At 40.6% G+C, this 12,727-nt stretch overlaps 1 protein-coding gene across 1 annotated transcript in view; it reads left to right on the plus strand.

Moving 5' to 3' along the window:
• Positions 1-12,727, plus strand: part of CREBBP (CREB binding lysine acetyltransferase) — a 132,597-nt gene that overhangs the window by 61,185 nt on the left and 58,685 nt on the right. Inside the window, 2 exon segments of the mRNA XM_081296794.1 lie at positions 12,514-12,574; positions 12,577-12,727. The exon segment at positions 12,577-12,727 is cut by the window's right edge and continues 26 nt beyond it. Of these exon segments, the coding sequence (XP_081152920.1) occupies positions 12,514-12,574; positions 12,577-12,727 (212 nt within the window).

Below are 12,727 nucleotides of genomic sequence, written 5' to 3' on the forward strand. Positions count from 1 at the left end.
GGAGTGTACTGCCGAAGGCTGGAGGAGCTAGTGGCCTAGATGTGGTTGGATGCACTGGGGGTATGGGAGACTAGCTGAGGTTTACCATTTGGGTAGCTGTATGGGAGACATGGTGAAAAGTCTTTTACGGAGCTGGTGGAGAGGACAGGGATTAGTGCCTTTGGAGATACTTATAGATTCCCAAGAGGTGGTGAAAGCAGGTAGGCATACAAGTAGAGCAAACACTGGCCTTCTGGGAGTCAGCAGCGCTCACAAAGCACACAGTGCACTCACAACTCTAGGGTGAATAATATGACCCAGGGAGAGCACTAGACAGCCTGGCTAGGGACGACATGAAGGAATAGCCAGCAAAGGGGATAGTACGGGAGTGAGTCACCACAGCTAAGAGAAGACCTCTAGGCTGCAGGAAATGGTAGCTGCTGAGAGGCTGAGTAAGATAAGGCAGACAGCGTCATTAGAGAGTGAAGGTTGATCTGTGGGGAGCACGGTCTGTCATTGAGAGATGCAATCTACATGCACAGAGACCTGGAGACCAAACAGCATTTGTGGCCACCCCTGACACTCCCAGCCTCCTTTCCCATAGGCTGTGTTGCCAAGAGCACTGAAAGGGTTAATTCCTCTCTTGGAAATAGCATCATTCTTGAGGACTTTTTCAAAAGGAAAGTCATGCTTCAGAAGCTGTGAGTAGCCAGGCACAGTGATGCATGCCTATAATCCCAGCAGCTTGGGAGGCTGAGGCAGGAGGATCGTGAGTACAAAGCCAGCCTCAGCAACTTAGCAAGGGCCTAAGCAACTTAGTGAGACTATCTCAAAATAAAAAAAGGACTGGGGATGTGGCTCAATGATGAATTGTCCCTGGGTTTAATCCCAACTACCAAAAAAAAAAAAAAGAAAAGGAAATGTACATTTTTTTAAATTTTCAGATGCATCTCATTGTGGCTCTTATCTTTGGCCATTCTATTTGAAGTCTCTTACTTTATATAGATTTAGAGGTTTGTTAAAAATATCCATATATTATTTCATAATTCTTAGGTGCACCTTTTTTTGCTTATTTTTCTGCAGATGTACATCTCTGAAGTCTGTGTGTGTTAGACCTAGTCAAGTCTTCGATTTAATGACATGCAGAATGCATGCTGTTTGACTTGTTCATAAATTGAATTAATAGAGTGACATAATTATTAAACAAGCTTACAGTTTATTAGGATAGCATATGTAGATGTAAGAATTTAGAAATTAAATTTTTTTGACAAAGGAAGAGGAGCAGGCTTTGTGGGGGAGAGGCTGAGTCACCCTTTTAGGTTGAGTTTGAGGTGTGCCAGACCTATCTTTGAGCAGGAAGTGCATGCTGGGAACTCAAGCCCTACAAGCAGGCAGGGATGAACAGGCCATTTAAGAGCAGTTCTTTTGGAAGAGGTGCCACTTGACTCTTGGTGACTTTGTCCTATCTAAACTTCAGCTTGGACTTTCTGCTACTTCCACAGAGTGCTCACCGAGAACATTTTGTGACCAGAGGGGCCTTGTCTCCAGGTTTCCCCATATGGTTTCCCACAGAGTTATTTCTGATATGGAGTTCCTGTGTGGACTTTTTAAAGAAAAATTTAAACGACATCATGTGGTGATTCATCAGGTGTGCTGCTTATTTAAAACTGTGGTGGGAAACACCTGTGATCCCAGCAGTTCAGGAGGCTGAGATAGGAGGATCACAGGTTTGGGGCCAGTCTCAACAACTTAGCCAGATCCCATCTCAAAATAAATAAATAAACAAACAAACAAATAAATAAAAATAAGGGCTGGGGATGTAGCTCAGTGCCACTGGATTCAAATTTTAAAAAAAATGCAAAAATGTTAATGAAAGCAGAGTTATAGGTTTTTTTGATTGTGTGTCAGAGTATTGACGTGGAGGTTTTAGACAAGGCCTCTAGCAGCTGCTGACTGACGCCTCTAAACAGGAAAGTGTGGCTGGTAGCAGACTGTTCAGGCAGTTGAAGGTTGTGGAGTGTCTTTTCTGTCCTGCTGGAATTACCTGGCTGGGGCAGTGACATTGGCAGCATTTGAGTGGTAAACCATAGGCAACAGGCTTTGCTCAGGTGGTTCACACAGCTGTAGCTGTCTTCTCTATGTCAGTGGTTCCTGGGCCTCACCTCGTCCTCTGACTCAGAATCTTTCAGGAGGAAAGTTAGGAATATCTCAGTTTTTGTGGCCACTCTGTGAAACTTCAGGTTTTTTTTTTTAATATTTATTTATTTATTAGTTATTGGCAGACACAACATCTTTGTTTGTATGTGGTGCTGGAGGATCGAACCCGGGCCAAACGCATGCCAGGCGAGCGCGCTACCGCTTGAGCCACATCCCCAGCCCCGAAACTTCAGGTTTTTTCTTATTCAGTTTCTCAGTTTATGGTTCTTATTTCCCTCCGATATAATTTACATAATTCTCAAGTAGATGATCTGTAGTCCTTTCACTGGAATCTGCACTTTAAAATAGCCCCTCTGGTGATTCTGATGTAGAACAAAGCTCATGAGAGCCACTGTGTGTGAAATGTCAGTGGACAAGTGGCCTCCTGTGTGCTACAGAGTGAGCTTACCTTGTTGGTCTTGGTGTCCTCCTTAACCTTAATACTTCAAAAGCCTTCACCATCCCCCCCTGCCAGCTATGTTCATCATGTTCTCATCGTTGCCTTTTCCCTTGGGTCTAGTCTCTAATGACTGGGGGATCAAGGTGAAACTGCATGAAGGCCAGGACTCTCTTTGTCCTTGTCTTCAGTGGGCTCATTTCATGGCGTAGATTTTTTTCCCACAGATGCTAAAGTTCACCATTCTTTATGTGAAAATCGGAAGACTGCTGCTTGTCTAATGTTTGCCTCTGTCCACTAGGGAGGGTGCTTGCAGAGTTCTCCCAGGGGTGACCAGGCAGTAGTTGTGTTGCCACCTTCCTGTGACAGCAGCTCTGTGTAAAGCCACACTGCAATTGTGAATGTGTCTCACTGATCAAATTGGATAATGTGGGGAAATGTTTGAATGTAAGCCTTTGACCATAATTGTTAATAATTTAAATGTTTGTGTATTTTTAAGAATTTATATCTATTTCTTATATCATACTGGCTCCACCTGTATCATGAAAATTGCTGAGAAAATAAGTATGCAGGACCTTCAAAGAATAACCTTGGGTCTAAAATTCTTAACAGTAGCTTAGTGTAAAACCTTTTTGTCTGTTTGGACTTATCCTCATTTGTTCTGGCAATAAAATATCAGCTGGGAAACATAGTCTAAGTACAAATTATAGTATGTGGCTTGTGGCATATAATAGGAAACTAAATTGGGGGAAATTAGGCAGTCCTGTGGTATAGGAACATTCTGTGTACCATAAATACAGTCAACCTTCTGTGTCTGTAGGTTTTTGCATCTGTGGACTCAGCCAACCTCAGATGGAAATTAGTTTCTAAGTAACACATACATTATTCTATAAACAATATGGTATAAGAACTATATATGTCGAACTTTCCTTCTATTGGGTATTAAAATAATGTAGAGATGATTTAGAGAATTCAGGAGGCTATGCCTAGGTTATAAGTGGACAGACCACTTTATGTGGGGGTCTTGAGCATCAATAGATTTTGTTATCCACAAGGCTCCTGTAATACTAGGAATGACTGTAGAGTCCAGAGTCTGCTTAGGATAGCCCTTTCTTCAACAAAACCTCCTCATTGGAAGCATAAATTGTGCCCACAGATACGCATAGCTCTTTCACTTCATAAAAAGTAGAGACCTGGTCAGACATTTCTTTAAAGGAGGACTGGGGCTGGGGCCCAGTGGTAAAGCACTTGGCTTGCACTTGTGAGGCACTGAGTTTGATCCTCAGCACCACATATAAATAAATAAGTAAGTAAGTAAATAAATAATTAAAGGCATGGTGTCCATCTAAAACACACACACACACACACACACACAAAGAAATTAAAAAGACTAAAGGAGATGTGCTCTGTACTTACTTAGAACTAGTACCACAATGTCTGCCTGTTTGTTAGCAGCAAGCAGAAGAGGTGTTTACCAGGCATTTCTGAGAAATTAGTGATCGTTAGGACTTAGTAGATGATAAGTGTGATGATGCGGGATGAGGACAGTCATAGCCAGCCATGGTGTCCACACAGTGCCTCAGTGTCTGAAGTGTTCTGAGCCAGGTTGATCCTCTTGAAGCCAGTCTATAGTCAATATTCCTGAAGACTGTTTCTTTACAAATTTTTAGTCAATTGGTAATCCTTAAACTCGTTGTAGGCAAATGACTGTTGCCTGATAAGACCCTGTAACTGAGTTGAGACCTGCCATTTGGCTTGGTCCATCACCTTGTCCCCATGGGACTAGATTGAGCATTGTCTGATTTTCATTTGTGTGAACCCCTCCTGGGTAGACCTGCTCTCCAGTTCTGGAGGCTGTGACCATGGGACAGGTAAAGGGAGTAGCAGAACTACTTGCCTCAACTTTGCTGTGGCCATTCTGTTTTCTTTCCAACTTTTTTGAGCTGGAAGATTTACCTAGAAATGATCCTGGTCCCACTTGCTCATTTTAAGTTATTTCCCTATTGAATTGAGATCTTAAAATTTAAGATAATGTTATTTTTTTAAAAAAAAATCAGTAAACACCAATCAAGAATAGAGAAACTCAAGAACCATTATTCCATCCATCTGAATGAATAGTTGTGTTCCATTTCTTACCAGTTGATCTTCATCATCTCAACATGATCATCCTTCTTCCTACACTGGTAGCGGTGTACTCTTATGGGGAACATTCTATTTTGTGATTCCAGAGCTTGCATAGTCAGCTGTTGCAGGGTCCTTCTGGGGGAATCAGAAAGGCAATACTGCAGAGCTGTCTTGTCCTACCTGGTGATGTTGGTGTCATTTTCTAATACTAAATGGAGGTTATGGAGGGTCACACATTCCAGATAGTCAGGGAGGGAGTATCCAAGAAGCATGGCTCTGGGACCTCACTGGGATGTGAAGGTGGGGGCTGGCTGGGTCTCGAGGGCTGCTCTGGAAGGAGGTGGTGCATTTCTTACTGTTCTTTTTTGGTCTCTCTTCTCAGTGTTTGGAGCACAGGGTGCTTTGAAGGCATTATAATGTATACTTGGGCACTTACTGGGAAATAACATTTTTTTTAATGAGGAATGCCAGAATAAACTTTATTATGCTCATTCTTGGTGCACATCTCTATTTCCTTAGGATAGAATACAAGGTATATGGGAGAAACAGTTGGGACCAGTTATACAAAGCTATGTACTACTAACGATCCTTGTAAAAATGCATGTTGAAATCTAAAATTTAATGAATGCAAGGGCAAGTGAGTGTTTGCCCTTACACGTGGTCTGATGGATGGGATGTGACCGATGTTGGGACTAGTAAGTTATGGTGACAAGCAACCCAGGCAAAGAGCATGTGGTTGAGTGAAGAAGACCAGGGTTGGTGAGCTTTTGTTCACAAGCAGTTCTTCAGTGGTTCAGAATGTTTAGCCAGCTTTACTCCCTGGCCATTACTGACCTCCTCCTTCTGTGTTTATGAATTTGGCATGAACTGATTCTCATGCATGAAGTACCTAGTATGTGTATTTTAATGCTTTGGATAGATGCTATTATATTGCCTTTCAACAAGAGCCATGTATCAGGTTGCTTACATCATATCATCCTCCCAAATCTGGCGGCTCTCACCTTGTTCTTGGCAGGAGAAAATGATGTCATCTTATTTTGATTTTTGATTTTTTTTTTTAGTACTAGTAGAATTAAAGTGCTATGTTTAGAGACATGGTCATTACTTATTTAAGTCGCTTAGTTCTTATCCTGTTAGATTTGCTCAGAACTCTTTAGCAAGATAGTCAACCCTATGTTGAGGAGGGGAGCAGAAAGGTTCAGCATGGGGGCTCTGGGACTGGTCCTGAGTGCTTTGGGAGGGGCAGCCCCTAACTTAGCACTGCTTGCTGGGCCTGGAACTCAGAGCCTGGCACAGGGTACTTGAGAAATGAAGATGGGCCAAGAGGAAAAGAGTACTGTTTGTATGGTCTTGTGTGTTTCAGGTCTTTCCCCTGGTTTATCAGTCTTTACCTTTGTCCTGTTTGCTCCCAGTGGGTTTAGTCATAACGAGCATGAGTTTTTACATAGTCTGGCCTCATACTTTCCCTTTAGGGAACTGTGCTCTGCTGTATGATAATTGGCCTTGGACTTTTTTCCTCTTAAATCTTTTGTTTATTCTCACTGTAAAGGTACATACATGTTAATTTTGGAAAATTTGGTAAAACATCAATCAAAATAATAATACATCCCCTGTGGAACTTCAACAAATAGAAATGGCTGTGGCCCCTTGGCAGATGTGGGAGAGAGGGGACCTGTGTTTTTAAGAGTTTCATTGGAGGGCTGGGGATGTGGCTCAAGCGATAGAGCGCTCTCCTGGCATGCGTGGGGCCCGGGTTTGATCCTCAGCACCACATACAAACAAAGATGTTGTGTCCACCAGAAAATAAAAAATAAATATTAAAAAATTCTCTCCCCCTCCCTCCCTCCCTCCCCCCTCCCCCACCTCTATCTCTCTCTCTCTCTCTTTAAAAAAAAAAAAGAGTTTCACTGGAGATGTAGCTCAGTGGTAGAGCACTTGCCTAGCATGCAGGAGTCCTGGGGTTTGATACCCAGCCACACACACACACAAAAGCTTTACTCATGATGGTTGGGGACCAGTAGTACTTACATTTTCAATACTTTAATTTCATGACTAAGACCTTTGCGACCTTTACATTACAGAATATTCATCTTAATTGTCTTCTAGTACCTGTACAGTTTTATTTTTTTATATTCTTGATAATTTTCTACTGGTTCTTTTGATTTAAGGATTTTCCCTCAAAGCAGAACGCTTTTGGGTTCCACAATGCAGAATTATTAAAAAGTAAACTGTGAAAGACCCTCCGCCATGATATAACCAGCAGAGAGCTTTACTGAGGTTTTTCTAAGAACCAGTTCAATAAAGTCAGTAAGGAGGGATGGGATTGTGTCTCAGCGGTAGAGCGCTTGCATGTGCTGAGTTCAATCCTCAGCACCACATAAAAATAAATAAAATAAAAATATTGTGTCCAACTACAAGTAAAAATAAATATTAAAAAAATATAAAGTCAGTAAGAAAAAAACTGAATTACTTTATAGTACTGTTCTGAAATCTTTTTTGACTTAATATATTTTAATTACTTAAAATATAATTAGTAACTTTTTGTTAAGGCTTAAAAACAATGCTGTTATTATTTGTTGTCTTAAATAATGGTTATTTTTCCAAGTATGGTGGCACCTACATGAAGTTCCAGCTGCTGAGAGGCTAAGGCCAGAAGCATCACAGTTATGTTTGAGGCCAGCCTTGGCAGCTTAGTAAAACCCCCTCAGAGTGAAAAAATGTAAAGGGTTGGGAATGTAACTCGATGGGCCCTGAGTTTAATTCCTAGTACCTCCCAAAACAAAAATAGCTGTTTTGTATTACCACCCGTTTTGTTGTTTGTTTTGTTTTGTTTGCCAGGAGTTTAAGCATGCCATTCTTCCACCTACATGACTTTATAAAACTGGGGTCATTTGAGTTCTGCCTTACTCTTTATGGCTGCATATTATTTCACTGTAGATCCTTACTATAGATCTGTTTAATTTGATAGACGTTAAGTTTTTCCAGTTTTTCAGTATTTAGTCAGGGTGTGATATTCATTTTTGCATAGACATTTTAGCACACCCTGGTATAGTTATTTCTCTAATCATCTATTATAAGAAGTAGAACTACTGGATCAAAAGAAATGCACATTTTTCCTTGTGATACATTCTTTTCCAAAGGCATAGCAGTTGCAGTTTCACCAGTACTTGAGATGACCATTTCTCTGTACCCTCATTAACTACGCCACTGATTGTTTTCTTTGTGTGTGTGTGTGTGGGGGGGGGGATTGTGGCCATACTGATGGGTGGAAAATAGCTCAGCATTTTATTTAACTTCTTTGATAACTAGTGAAGTAGAACTTTTCACAGCAGTTTCATTGAGATGTAGATCATGTATCATACAATTCCTTCTTTTAAAGTGCTCAAATGGCATTGTGTAGTCATTTTCACAGCCACTTGTATAGCAGTTTTCATCGCCCCAGAAGGAACCTCTGCACTACTTGCAGTCACTCCCTGATTTTCTTGAACCCCAGCTCTAGCCAACCACAAACCTACTTTCTGCCCCTATTATTTAATAGAAATGGAATCATAACAACAAATGGTCTTTTGTGACTTCTTTTCATTAAAATACTGTTTTTAAAATTCATGTTGTGTCATTTGTCAGTATTTGCTTTTGATGGTTGAATAATATTCCATTTTAGGTATACCACATTTTATCTTTTCAACAGTTGATAAGCATTTGACTGGTTTGCATTTTTTGACTTATAAATAATGATGCTATGAATGTTCTTTTTTTTCCTTTCAACAAATTAAAGTGCAAACATGTCTTCTTAATTCTCTTTGAGTGGAATTATGAGATCATATGGTAGTTCTGTACACAGTTGTATATTCCCACCTGCAGAGCATGAGTGTTTAACCTTCTCCACATTCTCTCCTACAGTCGCTATTGTTGTTAAACATCTGTCTCTTTTATTATAGCCATCCCGGTGAGCATAAAGTGGCAGCTCACTTGACCAGTGAATGAGTCACATCCCCAACCCTGTTTTGTATTTTATTTAGAGACAGGGTCTCACTGAGTTGCTTAGTGCCACAGCATTGCTGAGGCTGGCTTTGAACTTGTGATCCTCCTGTCTCAGCCTCCGGAGCTTCTGGGGTTACAGGCATGCACCACTGCAGTGGGCTCCTTTTCCTTTCTTTTCTTTGTGTGTGGGGGTGCTGGGAGTAGGACCTAGGGCCTCTTGCAGGTGGTGCTGAGCTGCACTACAGCCCCTGTTGTCATCCTTTTTTCACCACCAATTGAAAAGACTGTTCTTCCTCTGTATTGTCTCAGCAGCAAGGAGGAGATTTTTTTTTGCTTGTTGTTTCTTTATATTTTATGAAGTATTTGTGCGTCTTCTTTGCCCAGCTTTCTAGTAGGATAGTTTGATTTTTTTAATCTCTTAAAGGCTGTTTATGTATGAGAATAACAACAAAATTTTTCTCAGTTTTTCCCCTTTTTAATCTTTATTCTTGTATGCCTGTGTTAAGAAATTTTTTTATCCTCATATTCTAAAGATGCTCCTTTTATGCATTTTAGTATGTTTTACATACTTTATTCCATCTGGAGTTTATTTTTGTATTTCAGGTAAATAGCAGTCAGAGATGCCTGCCATTCCCCAGGTTGGAGCACCATCTTTATCAGATGCTGGTTTCATGTGCACACGTGTCTGTTTCTGGATTTACTCAAAGAACTCTAGAGTGTGTTTCAGACTCTAGCAATATAGAGTCCTCTTTATTCTCACTGTTTTAAAATTTTTTCTTGGCTATTGCCAAAACAAAATTGTATAAATGTTGATGGCTTTTGGGGAGCTTACAACACTTAAGTTTTTTCCAGTCTTTTAAAGGGAAGTTCTTTATCCAAGCACTTTCTCTCTGTTCTTGGTGCCTACCTGGGCAGTTGGGACTTTGGGAGAGTCTGAAGTGTGCTTTTGCAGGCCACCTGCAGTTCACCATAGCACTTTTAGCTCATTGAACACTAGCCTGGGAGAGGTGAGCAGTAAATGTACCCCTTATATTTGTGAGTACTTGGCAAAAACTGGAGCACTGGACATAGCAAGTTACATGGGGAAAGCAAGACCCGGGACACAAGACAAGCGTTCTGTTCCATTTTGTTGTTGGCTCAGCTCCACCCTCCAGGTTGTTTTAAAGATGCATGTCGTGTGAGTCATGTCCTCCATCCACAGGTAGGCAAATAGTAGAGCAGGTTTTTAATTTGTCATATGGTTTCCAACTGTGTTGACATATGGTCAAGTATGGTGTAAAAGATGCTATTAAAAACATCCCAAATGAAAGGCCCTGAGATCATTTTTGGTAATTTAACAAAATCTGCTTATAACTTACAAATTACTAGAATTTGTACGTAAGTTTTATGTTTTCCTGTTGTGTGGTTTTTCTGTAGTTTAAGCAGCAGTGGAAAGATGGTTGGGTGATCTCTTGTGCCAGCTGGTTGTCAAGAGTACAGAAGGGAGAGATCAATAGATGAAGAACCTTAAAGATGATGAGCAGATATAGGGTGTGGGCCTTAAGTCTTGGTTTGTGCAAACCAGATGTAGAGGACATCTTGTGGGCAGGTAAAGGAATATGACTGGATGGATATTAGCTGATAGGGAAGAACAGTTACTTGTTCACCGGTAATGGTGTCCTTTCTACTTTTCTGCATGTTTGAAATTTTATAAATGCAAAAGAAAGATACCTGAACAAGGGCCATACATTTCTCACTTTTGTTCACGTCTCCATTCCCAGTGACTTGTGGTTGGACTTTGAGCACTGACACTGAATGCTCACAGGGGTGCAGTCACAGACTTTGCTTATAGACTGTCTATTTAAAATTGCAAAAACCCTTGGAGAGGAAAGGGCTTCCAGCTTATATGACACAGTGGGAAGCTAGTTAAATAAACATATGGTTATATCGTAAGATGCTGTGCTTTCATTACAGGTCATACCAACACCTATGAGACAACACAGTGGTATAGGGTAGGACCTGGAGAAAGAAGACATATGCATGTTTGTGTTTACCAGACACATCTACATGTCAGATATGAAAGTATTAATTATGGTTCATATGTGTGCATCTACATATAGAAAATGATTAGAAGAAACAAAAACCTATTAATACTTTTTATTAATACTCCATTGCTTTGGGTATGTAGTGAGGCAGAACACATGGCATGGAAAGGCATGTTGGAGGAAAACTGCTCATATCAGCCAGGGACAATGAGGAGGGAGTGAGGACAGGGCCAGGACTTCCTCCAGAGGTGGCCCACCTGTTAGCTCTTACCATCTCCCAGTAGTTCATTCAAATTATTAATTCACCGATGAGGCTAGAGCCCTCATGATCCAGTCATTTCCTAACACACACACCCCCATTGCTGCATTGGGGACAAGCCTTCAGCACAAATATTTGGGGAGGCACTTTATATCCTGAGCATGAAATCTGCAGTATATGTTTATTGCCTTTATACCTAACCAGGAAAAGATAAACAGAAGAAATAGAGGCTATTTTCTTCTAGAATTCCTGTGCTTCTGCATTCAGGGTCTTCTGCCATAGCCAGAATTTCGCTGTTGCTTTGGGTTGTTCTTGGACTTCTAGGGGTTGTGCTCTTTAGCAAAACCACGTGGCTTTCCTGCACACTTATTTTCTGAATTCTCATGAGGATAAAACCCAGATAGAAAATCACAACTTTTAGCAAATGAGTCTTAAGAAACATTTTTAGTTTCTTTCTCATAATTGTATAATTTTGATTCTTATATAAAAACATCATACTGGTGTTGTGATTTAGGGAAGATAGTAGGTGCCGTGGATTCAGGGTAGGTGTATCAGAATATTAGAGAATATCCAGAACCTCTGAACTGTGGATGCTATCACTACATAGTAGGAGGATTATATTTCTCTTACTTGGTCTTTGCAGTAAGTTTGTCTGAAGAATGTTGGTAGTTGGTAAAGAATAAGACTCTACAGGTCATTTTTTCCATTTTCTTTGCAGTAAAGAGGTATGTTTGGTCTGGCTTGTTGTTTCAGAAAGATAAAGACAAGCAAACTCTGTATAGCAGATCATCAAATATTTTTTGAAAAAGATTCCAAATGTCAGAATGGCAATTTTTTGAAAGTCAAAAGCATTTCTTTGGGGCTGGGATTGTGGCTCAGCGGTAGAGCACTCGCCTAGCACGGGCGGGACCTGGGTTTGATCCTCAGCACCACATAAAAACAAAGGCATTGTGTTGTGTCCATCTATACCTAAAAAATAATTTTTTTAAAGCATTTCTTTAAAAAGCTTTAAGACTCATACAGGATGGTTGTATTAAGGATAGGTGCTGTAAGGCAGGGACCGATGTCAAACTGCAAATGAAATCCAAAAAACAGAAGGTGATGGTGATTCTCTTTGTGACTTCAGATATTGTAGTATGTTGTAGTTCATCCTGCCTTGGCAAACTTCTTAATTTGGTGGAGCCTGTGAAATTGCCACTGTTTGGTCATTGGAGACCTACAAAAGCAGAATTTTCTTGTGAATTTAGCCTGCTTTAATACGCAGCTTTTCCAGTAGTTGTATGTGGTGTAGAGTGAGTTGGGTTTTGATTGCTACCGTTCATAGTGTCATTTTTTTGTTTGAATGATGGAACTTGAATCAGCCTTACGTCTGAGTTGGATAGAGTTCTTGGCTTCTGGATCTTCTTAAAGTCACTGATGGATAAGAGAAACACACCAACCTCCTCTCTGTAGTTGGTTTTATTTGACAACTTTCACATTTGTGAAATAATGAGTATGAATTGAAACTCTAAAAAGCTTAATAAAATACTTTTTGTTATTTTGTTTTGTTTTAGTCTCAAATGCAGACATCAGTGGGAATTGTACCCACACAAGCAATTGCAACAGGCCCCACAGCAGACCTGAAAAACGCAAACTGATACAGCAGCAGCTGGTTCTACTGCTTCATGCTCATAAATGTCAGCGACGAGAACAAGCCAACGGAGAGGTTCGGGCCTGCTCTCTCCCACATTGTCGAACCATGAAAAACGTTTTGAATCACATGACTCC

Source organism: Spermophilus citellus (assembly GCF_964194105.1).
Source record: "Spermophilus citellus genome assembly, chromosome: 6".
Lineage (NCBI taxonomy): Eukaryota > Metazoa > Chordata > Mammalia > Rodentia > Sciuridae > Spermophilus > Spermophilus citellus.